Source organism: Psammomys obesus, unplaced genomic scaffold, assembly GCF_907164565.1.
Source record: "Psammomys obesus unplaced genomic scaffold, mPsaObe1.curated_primary_1811, whole genome shotgun sequence".
NCBI lineage: Eukaryota > Metazoa > Chordata > Mammalia > Rodentia > Muridae > Psammomys > Psammomys obesus.
In genome coordinates this window covers 43,856,106-43,879,044 of record NW_026585644.1, presented here as the reverse complement: position 1 = coordinate 43,879,044, position 22,939 = coordinate 43,856,106, and the positions used below count along the sequence as shown (strand labels likewise).

At 44.7% G+C, this 22,939-nt stretch overlaps 1 protein-coding gene across 1 annotated transcript in view; it reads right to left on the bottom strand.

Moving 5' to 3' along the window:
- Positions 1–22,939, bottom strand: part of Arhgef33 (Rho guanine nucleotide exchange factor 33) — a 45,181-nt gene that overhangs the window by 4,982 nt on the left and 17,260 nt on the right. The window contains exons 8-15 of the mRNA XM_055622794.1: positions 21,788–21,917; positions 17,414–17,546; positions 15,360–15,443; positions 14,244–14,327; positions 11,512–11,660; positions 10,510–10,674; positions 8,009–8,828; positions 2,022–2,161 (exon numbers count right to left, since the gene is read on the bottom strand). Coding sequence (XP_055478769.1) covers positions 2,022–2,161; positions 8,009–8,828; positions 10,510–10,674; positions 11,512–11,660; positions 14,244–14,327; positions 15,360–15,443; positions 17,414–17,546; positions 21,788–21,917 — 1,705 coding nt within the window. The remainder of the gene's footprint in view (positions 1–2,021; positions 2,162–8,008; positions 8,829–10,509; positions 10,675–11,511; positions 11,661–14,243; positions 14,328–15,359; positions 15,444–17,413; positions 17,547–21,787; positions 21,918–22,939) is intronic.

Sequence of the window (22,939 nt, the reverse complement as noted above, 5' to 3'; positions counted from 1 at the left end):
GACTGATCCAGACTGATCTATGAGAGCACTAAGAGAATCCACTGGCCTTTTCCCTAAGAAAAATGTCCAACGTTGCAGGAGGACTAAAAGCAATTACCCACTGTGAATCAGGAGCGTGACAGCAAATCGTGTGCATTATACCAAGGTCTGTGGGAGCTGGAAGCTATAGAAAGATTAAAACCTGGCCTTCTAGTTGGGAGAACTTTAAAATTATAGGCCCAACACCACATTCATTTCTTGTTTAGGGTGATAAAAATAAGTGACTATTCAGACTAAGCTACAATAAAGTCAAAGTATAGATAAAACAAATCTACATACTAGAAACAACTACGATTTCTTGAGCAATCGCCCACCCAATGTGGGAATACTCTTCAGAGAAACTAGCCAGAATCATCTAGCTTCTAGTTAAGAGAACCCACTCTCTCTTGAGTTCGCCAGTACCAGAAAGGTACATTTTTAGGTTGTTCCTCCTCTTGCTGCTGCTGCTGCTCCTCTTCCTCTTCCTCCTCCTCCTCCTCCTCCTTTTCCTCCTCCTCACTTCTGCTGGTGCTACCCTCTGGATATAAAAGGGCAAATCTGTTCCCTATACCTCATACAACTGATAGGCCATTCTTTTTACATCTCTTTGATGAATAGGGATTTGTAAAGAAACCAATGATGTATCTGTTGCCGACTGTTTTCCAACAGCTAGTGCTCAGACATTATAAATGGCAATGGGTAACAAATAGTTATTTCTCTTGGGAATCTTATGACTTAAAAAAACATGCAACAGACTCAAGCAGTGTGTGTCCTTAGGAGTTTAACTTTAGAACCTAAATTTAGACTGTCAGGTTGTACACTTCCCCCACTTCCATCATTAGCAGTTATAGACCAAGAAAATTCTAAATCCACAGTCCTAGAGAGGGATGAACAGTTCTCAAGCCTCAATCCCTATGCAAAGTGACTCGAGGGTCCAACAGTCATGCATGCATTGGGTTGCCTAGCAAACTGGAAGGAGACTGCAGGGCTGTGGTTAACTGCAGGGCTGTGGTTAACTGTAGAACCGATGTTCTTCTTTCCTCTTCCTCCTCCTTCTAGTAACAACAGGCAAGGACCAACAATCAGATACCCACTAATCTCAACACCACCCTCCCACTGCAGGAGAACTAGACAAATCATTAAAAAGAAAGCCAACATAGGCTCTCCCCACTTCCTCTATCAGGACCAGTGTCTAAATCAACCAGTAACTCCACCTTCCAGGAGAAAGTGATTTCCCAATAAGTCTCCAAAGGCAACAATAACACCTTCATTTAATTGTTCTAATAATTAAAACATAGACTTGAGATTGAAAACAGACTTACAATGATCTCTAATAAGGGACAGGAAGGTAGTTCTGAGGACCAGTGGAAGTAGAAACAGCAGCCGCCCAGGCAGGCAAAGCTGGACTGCTGAATCACTATGTGGTCACCTCGCTCTTCCTCACATTTATGCTTGGACCTGGCCCTACCTCCCAATCTGCACCATGGCACTGGCCAAAATATCTGCAAGCAATAATGCTTCATGCAACAATAAGACTTAGCAAGACCAAAAAAAAAAAAAATATCTTTCGTTTCTTATCTAATATGGACACTCTGAAAGTTTTCACTAGGACCTGAGCCAAATCCATTCATTCAGAGAAAACCCTTATGTAAGTATCAATACGCACTTCTAAGAAGCCAGATACTGAGGCCCAAGGGCAGATGTGCTGAGATGTCCTCATAAACTTTCTACAGGTGAAAGACTCTGCCTGGACACCCAGCTCCCAGAGAGGACCTCTCTCCTCTCAGCCCTTTGCCAGGATAGCTCCTCTGTTCACTCCTCTCAAAACACAACTTTGGGAATTGGGAGATGTTAAGAAGTGGCAGGGAGTTTGCTTCTGTTCAGAAATTGGATACAAACACTGAACTTGAAACAGTTGTGTGAGCCAGGCTACTACTGTTACAACCTCAGACTTCTGTCAGAGGGAAATGAGTTCAACACTGTTTTATCTAAGGGCTACTCACTTCTTTTTAAAGAGCTTGCGGAAGGAGCTTCGAAAGCCCCCTTTCTGGTCTTGCCTGGGATTTTGATCGCTGAAAGAAGTCTGCTCACTCTCTCTTTCTTCCTTTGGACAGAATCGGGTGGCATCCTCTAAGTGCATATCCTGAAAACACAAGAGAGACATGTTTTCACTCTTTTCCAGAAAACATCTCCATGGGATAGCCCTGGCTGTGGGATGGTTCTTTAGCTTTGCTACTTGCCTCCCCTACTCCCAAGACTACCTGTGGGCTTAGAGTGCCAGCAAAAGCACACCTAGGGGCATGAAATCCGCAGTTAAACGGAACACTGTCCAAGTTTACGTCTGGCTACAAATCAAGGCAAATAGTCCAGAGCAGTATACAATAAGAAAGATAATAAAGGAAGTTAGCTAACAATAAAAAGTACAGAATGTATAGCTGAGGAGATAGCTCAGCAGGCAGAGGCGTTGGTACACAAGCCTGAAGACCTGAGCTCAATCCCTGGAACCTATATAAAGGTGTCAGGAGAAAGCTAACCCAAAAGTTGCCTTCTGTCCTCACTTGCTTTCTCTTGCTGTAATAAATAAAGGCCACATCCCAAAAGCAACTTTGGAAAGAAAGGCCTTATTGAATCTCACACTTCCAGTTAACAGCCCGACACTGAGGGGAGTTGGGGCAGGAACTCAGGGTAACAGCCTGGAGACAGAAACTGAAGCAAAACCATGGAGAAATATTACCTACTCGCCATGGTTTGATCAGACTGATTTAGAACACCCAGCCAGGGGCAAAACACACAGACACACACTAACAGAAACGCACATACAAATAGACACACACACCCCTGAAAGAGGCATTTTCTCAGTTTAAAGTTTCTCTTCCCAAATAACTCCAATGTCTATCAAGCTGACAAAAGTCTAGCCAGGACACTCTCAATATGCTTGCTATGGCACACACAATAATAATGAACACATTTTTCTTTTCTTTATCTGTATGGGTATTTTGTATGTCTGTCTGTATATATCATATGTATGCCTGGTACTTATGGAGGCCAGAAGAGGGCATTGGATCTCCCAAAACTGGAGTTACATACAGCTGTGGGTCACCGTGTGGGTACTGGGAATTGAACCTAGGTCCTCTGGAAGAGCAGCCAGTGTTCTTTACCACTGAGCCATCTCTACAGCCCTCATAAATATAGAAAATAAACTTTGAGGCTGGAGAGATGGCTTAGTGGTTAAAGAGCACTGTCTGCTCTTTCAAAGGACTCAGGTTCAATTCCCAGCACCCACATGACAGCTCGAAACTGTCTGTAACTCCAGTTCCAAGGGATCTGACATCATCACACTAATGTACATAAAACAAAACAAAATAAATTTAAAAAATAAAGAAAAGAAACTTTTGTTCTGGCATCAGCTGTGTCTTGCTGAATAAGCCAATACTTGATCCCTGGTATTGTTGGGTATGTTTCTCTTTCTACAAAGTGAGAAAACTTAAAGTTGTGTTCTTAATTCTGTATGGGGGGGGCAAGTAGTTTTTTTAGAGGTCAGACCTGCCAATATCAACTGATATGTCTAAACTATAAATATGCTACTTATATAATTCAGTCCATATTTAGAGTACAACTAAAAATAAAGCTACTGTTTGTTTGTTTGTTTGTTTGTTTGTTTTTCGAGACAGGGTTTCTCTGTGTAGCCTTGGCTGTCCTAGACTCACTTTGTACACCAGGCTGGCCTTGAACTCACAGAGATCTGCCTGCCTCTGCCTACCTGAGTGCTGGGATTACAGGTGTGTGCCACCACACCCAGCTAGGATACTTCTTTTGTGTATTTGTTTACTTTCAAATGTGAGATGTGTTACCATGTACAAATATACTTAAGTGCATATATATGTTAGCTACATATACAAACTTATAGCCTACATGAACAGAACGTTTACCTTGAGATGACTGTGATTTAATAACAATCTAAAACCAGCTGCTTAATTCTGAGTAACCCCAAGTCAAAGCAGAAAACACACCAACTGCAGCTTGCATGTCCAGCCGGGTGGCTGACTATGCTTGCCGAGGAGCAAAGCACAGGCAAGACGTCTTTCTAGGAAACATCTAGATCTGACTTTGAGAACTTCACTTGGGATTGTAGTAGCTGGCTGGGAACGCTGAGAAGCCACTAAGATTCCTAACTAAACCATGGAGACCAACTTCCTGGTGACTTAGTGTAATGTGTCTCAAAGGACACTCCTGGAACCCTAGGACCATCTACACTTGATTTTACTTAAAAACACAGATTTTTAACCTGGAGTCTGTGAAGCAGGAATCTCTAAAGTATACATAATTGTTATGCATACTTAGATATGAAAACCATCGGTTTCAAGCACATTTCTGCCCAATGCACTTACTGTTACAACATGATCTGGTGCTTTGTATTAATTAATTGCTTGTCCCCAAGATTCTTACTGTTCTACAAAGCTTACCTCACATATACCAAAGTGGTGCTGTGTATCCTTGCCTTCAAATAATCCCTGATTGGTTAAATAAAGTTGCCTGCATACCTGGGTTGGGAGAAGTGAGGTAGGTGGATTGAAGGTTCATGGGATTGGAGGACAGAGGATCACAGGACGGGGAAGAAGGGAAAAAGGAGAGAGAGGTACAGGAAAGGAAGGAGGAGGAAGCAGAGTCACCATGGGTTAGTGTAAAGAAGAACCAGGTGGCCGGGAGGAGATTGCTCTGAGGTGATGGAGGTTATGGAGGGGCAGTAGCCCAGACATAAACCATTAAAGCAAGGGCATGGGATGTGCAGCTGGGAGATGAAAGGTAGTCAGGGGGTTAGTTTCTGCCCAGTTCCAGTGTACAGGCATGTTGAAATCTATCAGATGTCTTTTATTGATATGATAGTAGGTTAAATAATTAACCACTATAATAATTACATGTACTAACAGTAAATAATAACCAATTTTCTACAACTTATTGTTTATATTAAACACCTAACTATGAATCCTAAATAGCAGATTCTGATTCAGTAGGTCTGCCTACAGGTTCTGGATTTATAAAATTATAAGACTGATGCATCCACTACTACTTCCAAGATCACACTTTAGAAGGTTCCTGTAGGAACTAAAGCAAGGCTATAGTGTTGGCCAAAACACCTGATCCAAGTTTGGAATTTCAGAGACTGCAGAAGGAGGGGGCTTGGTTTTGCTTCCTATCAACTGCGGACCTTCCATTAAAGTGGTCTTTAGCTCAGTGCCACATCCTTCACTCAGAGAAACTATAATTATTTAAGGAAAATCTGACTGTGGAACTATGGTCTTAACATCTTTTATCGGTACTGCATTTCATACTTTACAAAATGTACTCTCAAACAATCTTATTTGAGCTGATCTTCATAGCCCTGTGAGGTAGATATAGATATTGGTAAAATTATGATCATATTTGTTATTTGGGCACATGTGGAAAACAGAAGATACTTTCAAGAATCAGTTCTCCTACTACCATGTAGGTTCTCAGGGTCAAAAGGTAAGTCATCAAGCATAGTGGCAAGTGCTTTTATCTGCCAGTGAGACATCTCACTGGCCCAAATTTTACTAGTTTTTGATTGTGTGTGTGAATTCAGCACATAGGTGCCAGGCAGTCTTTGAGGAAGTCAGGGAAAACTCTTGAGTAGTTAGTTCTCTCCTGCCATTTGTGGAATTGGAATCTGAGCCAAAGTCAGGCCTTCGGTTAGCACCTGTACCTGCTGAGCCATCCTGCTGTCCACTAAATGTTTTCTTCTTTACATAAACTTATTTTGTTATCTGTATTGATGTTCTGCCATATAAGTCTGGCACCATGTACATGCCTAATGCCAGAGACCAGAAGGGGATGTCAGATCCCCTGGAACTGGAGTAATAAACAGTTGTGAGCTGCCATGTGGGTGCTGGGAATTGAACCTGGGCCCTCTGGAAGAGCAGCCATCGCTCCAGCCCCCTAAGTATCTTATTTTCAGAGATAAGAAAATTGGAAGCACAGAGATGCCATGTGAACTGTCCAAAAGCAGCCATTTGACAGCAGAAGCTGTTAGAGCCTAGGGTTTCTACTGCCCAGTCGATGCTCTTGTACTAAAACATGCTGCCTTCTCTCTTGACTCTCAGAAAACACACCAAGAACTGGCTTTAGGAGGCTCTTCTGGTCATGGGGGAGGGTATAAAGTAGATCTGAAGAAGCGAATGGCTTTGCTCACTCCAAGAGCTGAAAACTGACTCCTTTAAAGATAGTTTGACAGGTTTCTCTGAAGCCCCAGTGCCATCCCCACCTTAAACACAGACACACACAGGCATGCTTGCGTTACATACACATGCCCAAGCATGTATATCCTCATGCAGCCCTTTCTCCCTAAACTCTGTACAGTTCTTCCCTGGTGTCTCCTCTTTACCTGACTTGACTCACCTTCCCATGTTAGGAAATGCTGGTTGTTGTCATTGCTTAGAGGTATATCCAGTAAGTGGCCACAAATATCTTACTTACTGTTTGCTTCTCAGATACAGTATTTCTTTCAAATAATAATTTCCTAAGTTCTTTCCTTGGCAATGTTCCAATTTTCAAACATTTCATGAGTTAGGCCAAAAACCTCACATTTTTATGAACATGTAAAATAGTGTTCTTTAGAGCACAGCCACACTACTTGAATATTTTTGATGTATACCTCTGCCTCTCTCAGGTTGAACTGGCACTATTAATTTCCTTCTTTTCTTAATTTCCTTCCTCTTCTTAATGAACTTTCAAGGTTACCTACGATTGATTTGTCTCAGAAATTTTGGCAGATAAAACTTTTTAAGTCTTGGAGGCAGAAGAAAAAAAAAAATCTCAGAATCCTGAAGAATGTCAACAGCTTTTGCTAGACCACAATATCAGGTGTTCTTTGCCCCTGCTGGAACTCAGGTAGGCAGCAAACCCCAGGGCTTGCCTTGATGCATTCCCCTCCTGTTTCTCTGGCTTTCTTTCCACCTTTCCCAACTCACCAAAGTAACCCCCTTAACCATCTGTTCTATGCCCAAGTCTTTTTATTAAAGCTCCGCTAACCCTAACCCCAAGTAGCTTCTAAAAAGCTTTTAAAATCTAATTGAGATATTCGGTGTGCTGCCTAGAAGGCATTCTCTAACGTCATCATGCCAAGGGGTTTTAGGTATCCCTCCTGTACGCCCCGAGTTGACCGTAATTCCGTGCGCTAAGCCAGCAGTCCTGTGGGACGTTGCGGACTGTTGATTTTTGAAGCTTCAGCAATCAGCACAGAGAGCCTGGTACACATGCACCGTGTTGGCTGGAAATTGAGTCTGTAACCATCAATCTGACCCACTCTCTTGATAATGCGTGGATTGGAAGGGTGGTGGCACGGGTGAGCAATACAGTGTTAATACAGATTGTTTCTGTCACACTGAAAATGTGTATGTCTGCCCACGAACTTGCCTCTTCGTGGTTAGTACTGCAACATACTTTTAAATACACCAAGGTTTGGAGACACCAAGGACAGACATCAAAATGCCTCAACATTCATCGAAGCTAAAGGTGCATTCGAGTCAATACAGCCTTTTCGAGAAAAGAAAGCGAAAACGAATTCGCTTTGCAGTCAGCTTCGAAGCCTACACTGAGACGGGCCAACCTGCATCCTCCCTAGACACCGAAGAAAGATACTGGAAGTGGCTGGCACACAGCGCTATTTCTTTTGTGCATTGAGACCAGGCAGGCCTGCAGCCCGCAGGAGGATATTAATTCACCATTAACCGGTTCGCTCATGAATTCGCGCTCTTCGTGTGCGTCTGGGCCTCTGCTCGCCCTCTCTGCCCTCGTGCTCTTGGTGTGGTACCCGCCCTGCCACTCGCCTTCGAAGGCCACCTCGGCCGGAGCCTGCAGGCGCGCGCGTGCCGGCTCCGCCTCCGCCCGCCCCTCCCCGCCACGGGAACCGGGGGCTGGCCCTGAGGGGTAGGCCCGGGGCGCCGAGGCGGGCGTCGGCTCGGTTTTACTTTACCCTCCTTACTTCCAAATAGGTCTGTTTTTCGCTTTGGGACCTCTGTTGGGGGAAGAAGGTCCGCGGCGCCCCGCGGGAGGCGGCGGCGGCGGCGGCGGGCCCGTGCGGCGCGGCGGCGCGCTCGACCTTGAGCGGCGCGCGGCCGCCGCTGCTGCTGCGCGTGCTGTAGAGGCGCGGGGCCACGCCCTCGGCGGGCGGCGTGCGCGGGAACTCCTTGAGCGAGCGGCTCAGCGGCTTGGCCTTGCCGTGCGCCTGCGCCTGCGCCTGCGCCGCCGCCTCCAGCTTGTAGGCGCCGCTGCTGCTCGCCGGCGACGTGGCGCTCTTGGGCAGCGGCTGCAGCGCGTGCTCGGGCCGCTCGGCCTCCATGGCGAAGCTGACGGGCCGCAGGAAGCAGATGTCCAGGCTGGACTCGGAGGAGGCGGGCGAGCAGTTGTCGAAGAGCGCCGGCGCCTGGAAGGGCTCCTCGTCGTAGGGCGCGGGCAGCGCGAAGAGCTCGCCCCCGTACTCGAACTCCTCGTAGCCGGCGGGCACGAAGCCCCGCGCGTCGGGCAGGAGCTCGGGCGGGCCGCGCAGCGAGCGCTCCACGTTGCCCAGCGGCTCGGCGGGGGACGGCTCGAAGTCCATCTCCGGGATGGCCTGCAGCGGCCCGGCGAGCGCCTTCACGTCCTGCTCGGCCGCGCAGAACTGCGCCGGCGCCAGCAGGCCCTCCGGCCGCTCGTGCTTTCTGCCCTCCATCTCCCAGTCCCCCGGCTTGCCGGGCTGCATGCTCTCCATGAGGCTCTGCTGCTGTTGGCCTTTCTTCGCTGAAGGCATCAAGTGGCTTTAAAGAGGCAAACAGTACAAGAGGACCGATCAAACAGTGCTGTGAGCTCTTACTCTCCTCTCCTCTCCTCACACTGACTACGGAGCTTTCTCTAGAATCTCTAGGCCTGCCTGAAGACTGGAAACAGCGGCAACGAAAGTCGTCTGCCTCCGCTTCAAGTTCAGTCACTGAGACATCACATGGCCGGCAGACGAATGCTGTCAACACTGCGTGGGGGAAGCTTCGAGCTTCCCTGCCATGAGATGCTGTCCCAAGGCATCCCTTTTCAGTTTCCTTTCTTGACGTGGCAGAGTCATACACAATAGCGGAAAATGAGCTTGATACAACTCCCAGGTCTTTGCACGTAAACAATTGTGTTGCTGAATAAACTGTTGAACTCTGGATGTAGATGCAGAGGATAAACTCATGTGTAAAATCTACCTTTGTATACTAAACGTTTTAAAAGTTCAGTGGCTGAAAGGTATCTTGATGGTCATCTCAAATGACCCACAAGACATTAATGTGATGTAAACACTATCTGAATTTGCCCAATTCTGCCGTTTTGTTATCTGGGAGCACATAGCAAGTTTTCCACAGTTTTAAACCTGTAAGCCAGGCACGGTGGCGCACACCTATAATCCCAGCACTCATGGAGGCAGAGGCAGGCAGATCTCTGTGAGCTTGAGGCCAGCCTAGTCCAGGTCAGCCAAGGTTACACAGAGAAACTCTGTCTGGGGGTGGGGGGTATAGGACACGAATCAAATAATGTTTTTGCTTACCTACTGGACAAACTACTGTACACTGACCAAAATGGTTATTGTATTTCCATTTAACCCTTTGTCAGAATTGTATATGGATGTGTATGTGAACACGAACACTGAATATTTTAAGGGATTGGAAGACAGAGATCTTAAAATGAAACTTGGAACTCAGATTTACAGAGGTGAAAATGAACTGATTTTACATCAATACTCATTTTTGAAGACGGGTAATTTTATTTTTCAACACAGGGTAATAACAGCCATAGTTTGGCCTGGGTATAGTGTAGACCTTTCCCCCTCTATTTGTTGTACTTAAAGGAAGATGAACGTTTCATACTGCTTCAAGAGTTGAAGTAATGCACAAAGTGAATTTCTGCTTTCCACCTGTTAGCACTTTTTTTTTTTTTTTCCTGAGACACGGTCTCTGTTATGTATCTGTGGCTGTCCTGGAACTCCCTCTGTAGTCCAGGCTGGCTTTGAACTCACAGAGATCCTCCTGCCTCTGCCTCCTGAGTGCTGGGATTAAAGGTGTGCACTACTGCTGAGCACTTTATTTTATGTATATGAGTGCTCTATCTGTATGTACACCTGCAGGCCAGAAGAGGGCTCAAGATCACATTACAGGTGGTTGTGAGCCACCATGTGGTTGCTGAGAATTGAAGTCAGGTCCCCTGGAAGAACAGACAGTGCTCTTAACCACTGAGCCATCTCTCTAGTGCTCGTGAGCACTTTCTAAATCTGCCTCTTCATGCCTTTCTCTGGGATCCAAGCATTAGATCAACTGCTTGGTTGTTAACATGGAAACAATGGAGCAAGTGAGAAGGTGGACTTCTGTAGAACATTTCTAGTCCAGGCCAGCCTGCTAACCTACACAAATTGCCTGGGACTCAGGGACAATAATACTGTTTGTTAGTGTTTCTATAGCAACAGATGCTTACGTGACAGCAGGGGCAGAACTGGGAGCAGAAGGATAGGGTTGGAGGATTTCTTCTGAGTGAATCCCACTGTCTCGAACAGCTTCCGGGCCTGCAGTGGGGGATACATCTTGGCCAGCGTTGGCACACTGGGAAGCCAGCCCTTTATACAGCTTGGCCATGGATGACCTAACAGGGTGGAAATAACAAATCTCAGGTTGCACAGTGGAACAGCGAGATTATGCTTTAAAAAAAAAAATTTATTTGTCTCTCAGATGAAGCTTTCTGTGAAGGGCTCTCTTTCCCCAAGGCCCTTCATAAGCCATATTGCTTACATAACAGCTGGAAGTTGGCGGGAAAAAGCATGGAGATACAAGGTAGTACTGAGAGACACTATCAGGGGAGCACTGGGTTAAGAGATCGCTGTCTTTCTAGTTGGAAACCCTAGGGAAGTGATGATGTTCTCCAGGTGGACTGGGATGCTTCTGCTATGGGTTGCTTCTGTTCCCCTTGAGGCCCAGATGGTGCCTACTCAAACTTTGTTTCTTCATAAGGTGAAATCTGCTCAGACACATACAGCCCCAACACTTTTATCCTCACCACTCATTAACACCTAGCTCATTCTTCATTGTCAAGCTCTAAAGAGTAAGCTGCATCTGGCAGGTTTATGGCTCTTCAGGTCATTGTGGTATAGTCCCTGGGTAGAGCAGTACCTCACACACCACAGGTGGTCAATAAATGTTTACTACATTAAGGAAACTATATTCAGACCTTTAGGTTGCCATCTTGAACCTGCCAAGATAGGGCAAACAACATAAGACAGGACAACAGAGTCCAAGCCCTTTTCTTCTAAGGTTATTTCCACCAGCCCATAGATGTCTCCCTCCTGGGGCCAGCCTACTGCCTCTCCCCCTTCCCTCCCTCTGCTTTTAGCTCCGTTTACCCCACTCCAGCCACTCAACACAAGGGATGGTCTGTCCCCTCTTCTCAGAACCTTTGTCAGGTGCTGCACCGTCACAACCTTACTTTTTGAGCTTCTTTCGTTTCTGAATAAGCAAATCTTCATTGCACTGAAACAGCAGGGTATAATGAGAGATAAACACTCGGAGGCGCTGAACACACACGAGGAGGAGATAGTAGTCAGGGTGCTCCTGCTCTGTAAACTTCAGAACATTCTGGATGGAAGGAAAAGGAAGCAGTGCTGCACGATTAGGCTGAAAAGTTGCCTTGTCTCTTCTCTTCTCACTTTGAGAAGTGAGTTCTGTGACCAAAACAGTTCTGTGATCAAAACAGCTAATTCAAATACATGCTCCATTTATCTAATCATCTGAAAGCTCAAACCTACTGCTCTGTCCACCACATCAAAGGAATATGTCATTCTGTTCTTTGTGAGTTGAATGTGACCTAATGTAATTCTATCTTGAAAAGTTAGGAAGACCCAAAAATTCAATGTATGAAGTAATAAAGATATCCTAACAATTATTACCTATAAGCAATACTTACAGGAGTCAGACCAATAATAAGAATAAGTGTGAGCTTGTGGAATGGTAGGGTGGGTGGTGGGCCCTCCTATTACATTACCGATGCTATGGTTTGGATATAGTTTTTATGTTCCAAAGGTTCTGGAAGTTTAATCTACAGCACAATGATATTTTGAAAGATGGTGGGACCTTTAAGAGGTGGGATTAGTGATTGGATGCTGACCATCCTGTTGACATGATGTTCTTTTGGAATGTATACATCTTACCCTTGTTCATTCAAATATTGATTTCTCTCCCCCACTATCTGGCTTCAATCACAACATTGCACTGTGATACTTAATCTAAGCATCACCTGTTCAAGTTTGTGTAAACATGCCACCGTTTGTTCTCTAAAATGTCAATTAAAACAACCAGCCACAATGTTGAGCAATGGAGAGGACAGGGTGGGACATCCTGGTTCAGAGTGGGAGGAGAGGAGGTAAGAGGAGGAGAGGAAAAAGTGGGAGGAGAGGAAGAGGAGAGCTGCAAGAGCAGAAGCTGGGAGAGCAGAGGCTGGAGGAGAGGCCTTGGAACGACATGGAGAAATGAACCGGACCTAAGCACTAAAAGCCAAGTGTAATGGGTTAATCTGAATGGTAGGAACTATGCGGGCTTGGAGGTTTAGGATGGAGTAACTATTGCCCAGCATTGTGTTCTACGTTAATTAAATAAATCCTAGTCTCTCTGTGGTGATTTGCTTATACAGCTGTTTAGGATTAACTGCAGCTTTACTAAAAGATATAACAAGAGTAAATAGTGATGGCATAATACAACACTATCCTCATGAAGGAATTGGTGCTGATTTTTTAGCGTGGCAGTTCTTATAAGAAAAAAAAAAAGTTACAGGAAAGTGAGCTCAGGCACTATCCCTTAATTCCTCTTCCACACTGAGTGACCTGTCATTGTTACCTATGCTACCACTATGTTTACCATGAGGGAGGTCACCAGAAACCAATACCAGCACCCTGCTTTCGGGCCTCCAAAACTGTGAACCACAATAAACCTCTTTCCTTTAAAATAAGATACCCAGCCTCAGATATTTTGTTATAGTAGTACAAAATGGAATAAAAGACCTTCTAAGCTACAGTGGAATATTAATGTGACTCAGATTGCAAAAGCTAACATTTATTGACTATATTATTTATTTGTTGAATACTTCCTATTTCCAGGAGCTATCTTATTTTGTTTCTATTACAAGCCAGTTAGATGGGCACAGTAACTACTCTGTATAATAAGTAAGGAAACTGAGACACCAAGTTCAACAATCTCCTTTAGGTAACACGTCTAATAAGTGATAGCAGCAGTATGTGAATGCAAACTAGATAGCAGCAGGCCTATTTACCTAATGTTTGCAAGACCTGGGCTTCAGCCCAAGGTTTTTGCCTACTAGGCGTGTTATTTTGAACATAGTACTGGGACTTCTTTGGTCCTCCATGTCTTTATGAAAAACAGTAAAAATAAAACTGAAACTGTTGAGAGGACCCATAAGATAATTATTGTTTGGAAATTATTTTAGAACCTAAAGACATATCCAGATAAAAATCTCAATATTGATTCTGGGCTGTTTCTGACTGAAGCTAATCACAAGCATTTTTAAGATGTTTTCGCTGAATTACTTAAGTCAGCCCTTAAGCCAGAGCAACTGGGTAGCAGGAGGAAGAAAGAGACTGTTGGACTCTTACCCCTGCTTCCTCTACAGGCCTACATGCTCCACAGGAAAACTACCTTAAGATTTTGTCCATTCATCTGCTCCTTGCAGCTCTTCTGTGACATACAGTATGAGCGCTGCATGATAGAACCCTGGACCCAAGCCAAGTTGCAGCCATTGAGATAGGAGTTTAGTGGGCAAGTGAAGCAGAAATTAAGAAGCCAGAGGTAACATTTAAATGGTTGTAGAACCAAAGAAGAGGGGACTGGATTAGCTACTTAGATGCTATCAAAAATGTTTATAAAAGATTCTGGACCCCCAAGAGTGGACATTGCTGGTAAGTAAACATCAAAGACAGGTATCATAAGTCAAAATTTTCAAGAGTAGTTTCTCAGGTAATTCTTCAGAGTGTGGTGTGGTGTGGTGTGGTGTGGTGTGGTGTGGTGTGGTGTGGTGTAACCATAACAACCTAAGGCATGTGAATACTTCTTGGGATATTAAAGTGCCCTTGAGCCCTTGCGAGATTTCTAATGGGAAGCCCAGAATAATAGCTCAGTGTAGAGTCTGCCAGCCTGCCCGGCCAGGCTCACCTGCAGATGCATCAGATATTCAGGGATGCGCTGCACTGTGTGAAAAAACAGGGTGTAGATATCAGACTTAATCTCTTCATCACCCTGAAGGAAAGAAAGATGGAGTCACTCTTCAGTACCTGTCAGCTCTCCAAATAGAACACCAGAGACTCTGCCCACCAGAATGCTTCTTTCCAAAGCCCTTTCTTTCCAGAGGCCGTCATGAGGCATTGATTTCTCACTGGAGATGCCACACATTCAGGGTCATGCCCAAAGGGACAACTCTTCCCCAGCAGGGAACACATCATATACGTCCATTGACTTGATCCAAGTTTCCAAACTATCCCTTCCTTCCCCAGCCTGTCTACGCTCGGTGCTAGAGAGAAGCAGTTGCTCGGTAAGCTGTACTTGAGTTAAATGAACACATTAAGGTTTCCAGCAAGTCATCTACTGATAGACTCTAAGAGTAAACAGAGCCTCTCAAGAGTGGGGACAGGAAAGTGATTAGAAACTGGTCAGTAAGCCTAGAAACGGAAAACACAATGGACTCCCCTCTGTACCTTCCCTTCTCTTCCTTTGTCCAGATATTCACTAAATGCTAGCACGTGATAGCCGTTTTTGGATGGGAAGACTCAGGGAGGTGAAGCAGAAAGACGTAGCTCTCACCTCCTGCGAGATCTGACTGCGCTCCACTTTGGGGCTCTCTGTTTTCCCACTGACTTAAAATAACGCAATGTACATGTAGGTGCATACGCCAAACACCTAATGTATCACTGGAATGGCCATGCTTAAAGGAGCGACGGAGCCACTCAGGAGCTCCTAGCTTGACAAAGAATGATTTGAATCCAGTACTGAAAGTCATTTTCTTAGTCAGAAAACAACCCACACAGCACATAAGCCACAAGCTGAAGACCTCTGGAATACTTATTTGCTCTGTCTGTAGCTCAGTGTGATGGGTCGGGGGACATTAAAACACTGCCTGGACCAGAGCACTGGCTCTAATCCCTAAACAGACTCCTTTAACCCAGGAGACAGGCATCAGTGACAGGTTCCTGGCATTCTTCAGCCTGGAAGACAGGCTCCCGGGGCACATGCTGTCCTGCTGGGAGGGTCAGCATGTGCATAGAGTTAACTCACCTCCTTCAGAACCACAACATGAACCAGTGAGATGCATTCAGGCAAATCCCTCAGGTAGGCAACGTAATAATCCAAGAAATTATTCTTTAAAACAAACACAAAAATGCATGGTAAGAACCTGAAAATAGGAATGACAACAATTTTATAGTGCCATGAACATAAGAACATAATATTCAGAGAATATTTTAATAATTTATTAACTATGTCCTTTATTTGCTTTTGGGGGGGTTATTCATCTTTTTATAAGGATTTATTTTTATTTCATGTGTGTTGAGGGTTTGCCTACATGTATATATGTGCCACATATAAGTGCCCAGTGCACCTAGAGGCCAAAAGGTATCAGATATCAAGAAAGCGGAGTTACAGGTGGTTGTGAGCCAGCATGTGGGTTATCATAATCAAACCCCAATCCTCTGCAAGAGCCAGTGCTCTTCACCTCTGAGCCATCTCCCTAGCCCCTTATTAATCTTCTTATAGAGTTTTTTGTTTGTTTCCTTGACATGCAGATGTGCATGGAAGAACACATATATAATCTTAGCACTTGAAAGAAAGAGACAAAGGCACCAGGAGTTCAAGGTCATCTTCAACTATGTAGCAAGTTCAAGTACAGCCAGTGATCCATGAGACTATGTCTATAAAAAAATAGCTTTGGTCTTAAGATAAACATTACCACAACGTGGGTACCACAACTCAGCAGTTCTACCTTCGTAACAAGAGAATAATAAAATACTGAGGGTCATGTTTTAAGTTGTTAAATGATAAAAAAAAAAAAAAAACACTTTTTTTTGAGACAGGGTTTCTCTTTGTGGTCCTGGCTGTCCTGGAACTCACTCTGGAACCAGGCTGGCCTTGAACTCAAAGATCCACATGCCTCTGCCTCCTGAATGCTGGGGTTAAAGGCGTGTGGTAGCACACACCTTTTTCCTTTTTTTAAAGTTTTTGTTTATATAATTCCTTTGATGGTAATCACCTCTATCTAAATAGGAAACTTGAGCAACCCACTTCATACCCCTGGATCAGCAGCCCTCAGTATTTCCAGCTAACTGCCTGTCTTAACCAATGCATGTTCACCAATGCAGTCTCCTCTCAAGAAAACAAGTCATTGCTTCCAAGGTTGTTCCTAGCTCTAAAAAGCATACTGGTTATAAGTGATAGTGATATTAGAGACATGGCATTTTATCTGCCATCTTCTACATAAGTCAATATTCTGTAAATTTGTGTTAACCTGTTGTCAAGAAATGTTGATGACAATGTAGGCAAAAACTGACTCACTTTAGTTGCCTCACACAACATTTAAAAATAAGAACCTTTTACAAAAATTCTAGATCACACTTCTCTTAAAACAGTGAGTCCAACAATCCTAGCCCTTCTTCCCTCAACAAAAACAGGATAAATCTGAGCAGCTATCTTTTAAATCTAAACAAACATTGTCTATTTCAGCCAGTTCCCACCCCACACAATTGTTTCACACTCAACTTGTATCAACAGTGCAGCTTCTGGTCTGGATATGTTCTCAGTGTACCACTAAAGAGAATCAAAATTCAGCCCCATTCTAAAGAATTGAAACCAGCATCCAAGACAAACAGTCACTTACCATATACTTTAAAATCTATAAAGAGTGAAAAAATATATATACTACTCCTCAGGCTTATTTTATATGTATATATGGTTATATACATACTTAGGAGTTTATGTATCATATATACAAGTATAATATATATATACTTGTGTTTCTATAGACTCATATATAAATCCATATACACGTATACACACATAATCAGTGGAGGCTATAATAGTATACTACAAAGTCATGAATCAAAAGGTAGAAGACAGCACAGGGTTCTGGTTGTAGATAACCAACCACCTAACAAGCTGGATGATTTCAGCAGAACCTCTGAATCTCTATGTTCCTGCCCCACTGACTGTGCACTGGTTATACTAGGTATCAGGGCTTCTTCTGCCTCTGAAACTTGTTGATCTTGGTTCTCCATTAGGAGACTCAGATGAGTGAGACACAAATCTACTCAATCTATATAGAGGGGGAGACATCTTACCTCATCATTTGTCAACTTCAGGAATAAATCTCCAAGGACTCCTTGGCGTGGCCATTTCAGGACCCTCTCCTGCAGTGCATGAAGCAAATCCAAGTGCTGCTGGACAAGGTAGCGCAAAGAGCCAGGAAAGAGGCTTGGAACAGAGCAAAGGAGGAATCACACAAGCCAGGAGAACAAGAGAAGGCCCTATTTTCAATCACCCAAAACACTCTCCCTGGTCTGTATTTAGGATTTTACATTTCTTTTCAGCAAAGCAGACATCCTCAGGCAATAGATAAGGTCCCTTTACTGAGGGCCCCTTATGCAAATATGATTGACCAAACAATAAAGAACATATCACAGGAATGACCTTTTAAAATCTAACCTGGGATAGTTTCATTTATGCCACACTCAGCAGAAATTCTAAAAGGAATCTTTTTCAGTGTTTTGGATTCCAAGATGATTGATACCCAAACGATCTACTTTTAGCCACTGGCTAGAAGAATGAGGCTCAGTTGAGCAGGAAGGTTTGGTAAACACTGGCAGATAGGACTTCAGGGAGTTAAGGTGATGAAGGAGCTTGTTTGTGCACCTTTTTCTTTAAGCTCCAAAAAGTATGCTGGGAAAGGATGGTCTGTTGACTGGCTCTCTGCCGATGCTAGACTAAGGCTGATCAGCAGCACTGCTTGGTGTTCCAGAGAGTCTCTCCTACTCCAAATTTCTCTCCTCCACCTGTTTGTGTGCCCCACTTTGAACCCCAGAGGAAATGAAGAAGCGGGAAGTGGGAAGTCAGAGAAAGCTGGAGTGGAGAACAGAGAGAGAAAGAAGCATCTAAGGGGAAAGGGAGGCAGAGCAGAGGAGGGTGGTATAAGCAGGGGCTGACAGGAACGAGACAAGAAAAGACGGAAGACAATAGAATTTGCTGCCCAACAGCAAGGACCCGAGCTCTAATTTGATGGCTCATGGAAATTCCAAGGAGATTTCCCTGTGCTTTCAACACAACACAGTTAACACAGATGTAATGGCCAGCTTGTCTCTGAGAGCTGAGTTTAATTAAAAATTTCCCGAAGGTAGGATGTACATACATTTGTGGACCCTCGAGATGATCTGGCCACAAGCAGACATCTCTCTGCATTAGACAGGCTGTCAGATTAAGAGGAGGGTTTTGGTCTGCTTTGGTCCCCCCCCCAACTCCCATTTCTAAGCAAAGCAAAGACTTCCACAGAGCAAAGACTTCCCCAGAGAAGACAAACACACCAGATAGGATACTGAGCTCTCTTAGGAAAAACACAAGGAAATCTGTCACTGACATCATCCATTTTAGCTCTCTGGTCCATGAGTGCTGACACACACAAAGCTGGCTAAGGCAAATAGTGAGGCCCCTTGGTCTGTGTTCTTACTCATAGCAAAGTGTTTTTGGAAGACCAGCGAGGAACCCAGAGGAGAAGCTAGGGAACAGGCAGGCTAGGGGAACACCAGGCGCCTGGAAGAAAGCACCACTGATTACACTAAAAGAGCAAAGCTCTATCAGCAGATGCAGATACAGAGACTTCTTCCCCACCCGAGGGCTGCAGAGGACACCTGGCAACAGTCACGGCGTGATGATGAATGGCTGAAGGATGTTGCTGCGCCAGGCTCAGGCATCACTTTGGGATGTGTTGTCCATAGGAATCATGGGATATATTCTGGATTATCCCTCCTCTTTTCCTCCTTTGTCCCTTTTTTTCTCTTTCTAGAATAGTAACCAGCGTGCCTTGGCAAGCTAGAGAGCTGGTACCAGCAACCTCCTTTTGGACTGTCACTGAATAACTGAGGTTTCAGGGTAGAGTTAGACATGGCTAACCCTGGCAATGATGGTGGAAACACATGCTTTGTGATGGGTAATGACCTACAGTGTGTTCTGTGCCAAAATGTTGCAAACAGGCTTTTACCCTTTTGAAAAAAAATAACAAAGATATTATCTGAAGTCAAGGAAGAGTGTAAAGGAATTGCGCCAGGAGGACAGAGGGAGAAAGAAGGCAGGGCGTCGTATAGCCACCTCTCACCAGCCGCCCTACTTTGTAGGAGTTTCGGACTCCCAGACACAATATTCAAGGGTTCTCATCTTTATGGCAATATAGATAGTTTCTATAGTCTTAAAAGTTATCTCTCCTCTCACCAATATAGTATTTAAACGGTGATTAAAAACAAAATAAAAGTCATCAAGGAAAATCCAGTTACAGTTTCAAATCAGTTAAGTTGTTCTTGTCAATTCAGCGTTGAACCAAAATAATGCTTGGCTTTTACAGTCATACCAGATGGGTTTGGAGAAGTCAGCATGTGCAATCAGTAGCCCCGAGTTCACCTAAAGATGTGGTTCTGGGTCCTGTCCATCAGGTGAAACAGCAATCCTTCCCTCAGGTGTACTCAGATTGCTCAGTCTTAAATGAGTCAAATAAGCCCAGAACACTAACCTCTGTGATAGCCTCACGCGTGACCCACAGATTTCACCCCTGCTTCCTCTGGCCGTAGGTGCCCAGTGCTCCCAGTGCCTTCAGAATGCACAGGGCTGCCCTAAAACAACTGAGGACTCCCTTGAGCAATTCAGTTGTTCAGACCTGTGTTATACAGGTCTGAGAAGATGTGGCAATGTCAGGTTTGAGAGTCAGTCGCCACCATCTTCATCCTGGGGTAGAAAGTGCTGACACCTTGCGGTTCGTGACAAGGGAAGTCATCAAATAAATTCTCCTGAGAAAAACTGCCAATAGATCTACTTAAAGTGCATCAGGCTTTCAGAAAAGCTTATTGAAAACAGAAGATACACAGTGAGTGAAAGAGGATGATGAAAGCCCAAACGTTGACTAGAAAAGACAACCCTGCCAGACCTAGAACAAGACACTGCACTTTTAGTAACACTGCTCTGATTGAAGCTTTGTAAAGCTGCTTGATAGAGGAAAAGCAGAGGGACGGTTGACTTGACAACCAACAAGAACAGTATCGTCATGAACACGATGCAATAAGGATTACCTATGTGGCTGGGAGCATCTCTGGCCCTTAGTGTCTTCTTGTGAGATGGAGACACCATAGGGTTCCGATGATTGCTTTTCAGGTTTGGAGATAGTGCCCAGAGCCTCCTGAGCGCTCTGCCCCGGGCTCTGTCCCCCACTGCTGATGAGGTCATGCAGTTCCAGATCAAGTGTGGCACATAGGACCCAGGACTGTACTCCACGGTACATGGTTCTTTCCCACTTTTATCCAAGACCCCCAAATTTATGGAAACTAGAAAGAGACCTTAGGGACAGAATTAAAGCCACACCAAAAGGTAGATTCCCTTTCCATTTGAGTCACGTAAACTGAACAGGAGCTTGGCAAAACAGAAAAGCTAGAGTTCAGAACCTTCCCACAGCCCCAGAGGAGGAGGTGGGAGAATAAGCCAGGCTGTAGTGGGGGTCTCTCTGGGTGGGAAATCAAGCAGCCAGATGGGGTAGGAAGGAACAGAGAAAACCTAGGTCACTGTGGGAAACTGAAGCAAGAGTCCAGAGCCTGCGTTATAAGTCAAAGGTTTACCATGTTATGTCACCCTTCTGTTCTTTATATTTTGTTTGCCACCATTTTGTAGTAAAAGAATCCTCAGAAACAGTCAAGACATTTGTGAGTTGTTCCTCACGTCAGTCATGTACATAGGGGTGAGTGTTTGGGTGTTTGTGTTTGGGTAGGAGGAGATATTGAATGGCTATAAAGGCAGGTAAAATGGAAGAAGCCTTAATGAGCAGGAAAATGGGCGCTCCCTTGGGTTGATTCATAGCTGACTAACCGCCAGCGTTTCTCACCTCGCGGAATAAATACTTAAGGTAATAATGCCACGTCGTCCAGCCTTCCCACTCATCAGGATTGTTTCCTCCTTGCTTTGTTCTGAACTAGCTCATCTTTATTACATGAGTCCTCTCCTCCAAGCCTTACTTTTCTCTTTCCTATTTTCTCCCATCTGAGGGAGTAAAGACTCTAAGTAGGTACTTGTTGTGACGTTAGGGCTGTATTCTGGAAGCACTGTGCCACACGAAGTTCGGTGGACCCACTTCCACAGAACCTGGCTATAGGATCACCTGAGCAATGATTCTATCAACCTTAATACTCAGAACTCTGCCACATCTGTTTCTTGGGACTTCTGTGATGTCTGCCATCGCCGAGAGCACTCAGTTCCTCATTTTAAATTCTGAACAGACATGTCACAGACTAAAGGCCCCAGACTTTCTACCTGCTGGGAGTCTAGGTTTGAGACTTGCCATAACTGCCTAGTCTCTCTTCAAAGACTGTTTCTGGAACTCTGTGGGCCCCAGAATTCCCAAGTGGAAGTGGTGAATGACTTACCTTAAATCCTAGTCAATCTGAAAAGCAAAGGCAATGAGCACTTGGTACCTTCTTTCCTTGGAATTCCTCTTTCCATCTGAGCCCTGGAAGGTTGCCTTTATCTTCAGGATCAGAGAGATGTTAATGACATATTTCCGCTCAGATTCAAGCAGCTCTAGAGCCACAGTTTGCCTTTTTGCTTTAAAACAAACAGAAGAGAATATTTTTGTTAGTCAGCTCCTTCCCAAACACTAAGCTAGGCAAGAAAGCAATAAAAACACATGGAAAATTTCAATTGTGTGTCCCTAGCATGCAAGAAGGCCTAGGCCTTAGTCCCCAGCACCAGATAAACCAGGTTTGATGGTACACAGTTGTTAGGGAGTTGAAGGCAGGAGGCTCAAAAATTCAAAGTCATCTTCTGCCCCTTAACCAGTGCAAGGCCTACCTGGGACCCTTGAGACTAAAAAGAAAAAAGAAAGTGATGAGGGAGTAGTAGGAGGGAGGAGAGAAAAATAGAATTTAAAAAAAAGAAGGAAGGAAAAGGAAAGAAAAAAAGGCAGGGAGGGAGAAGGAAAGAAAGAAGAAAGGAAGGAAGGAAGGGAGGGAGGAGGGAAGGAGATAGGGAGGGAGGGAGGGAGGGAGGAAGGAAGGAAGGAAGGAAGGAAGGAAGGAAGGAAGGAAGAAAGGAAGGAAGGAAGGAAAGGCAGATATTTGGAAAAGAGAAAAAACAGAATGGAGGCATGAGATTCACCCAGCAAAGAAATGGGCGTAAAATTGTGTGTCTGCAGACAGACAACCCACTAAGATGCCACAGAGGCTGAAGGACTGGAGACACAGGCCACCCAGAAGCAAGCGAGGTAAGTGAGGTAAATCCGAATGAACTGCAGGAGCCTCCAGATGGCACTTGCAGACTCAGTGGCATCCTGACTTCACCCCATGAGAAATGGGAGAAGCAGCAGGAGAGAATCCCTAGCCTGAGCAAAGAGGGAGACATAGTAGAAGGCAGAGTGAGGGCTGATGAGTCACCTTCGTTCAGGCCCCAGAGTATCAGAAGCCAGCTGAGACACTCTTGGCAGGTGATGGGCACATAGGAGGCAGAGGCAGGTGGATCTCTGAGTTCGAGACCAGTCTGGTCTACAGAGTGAGTTTCAGGACAGCCAGGGCTACACAGAGAAACTCTGTCTCAAAAAAAAAAAAAAAAAAAAAAAAAAAAAAAAAAAA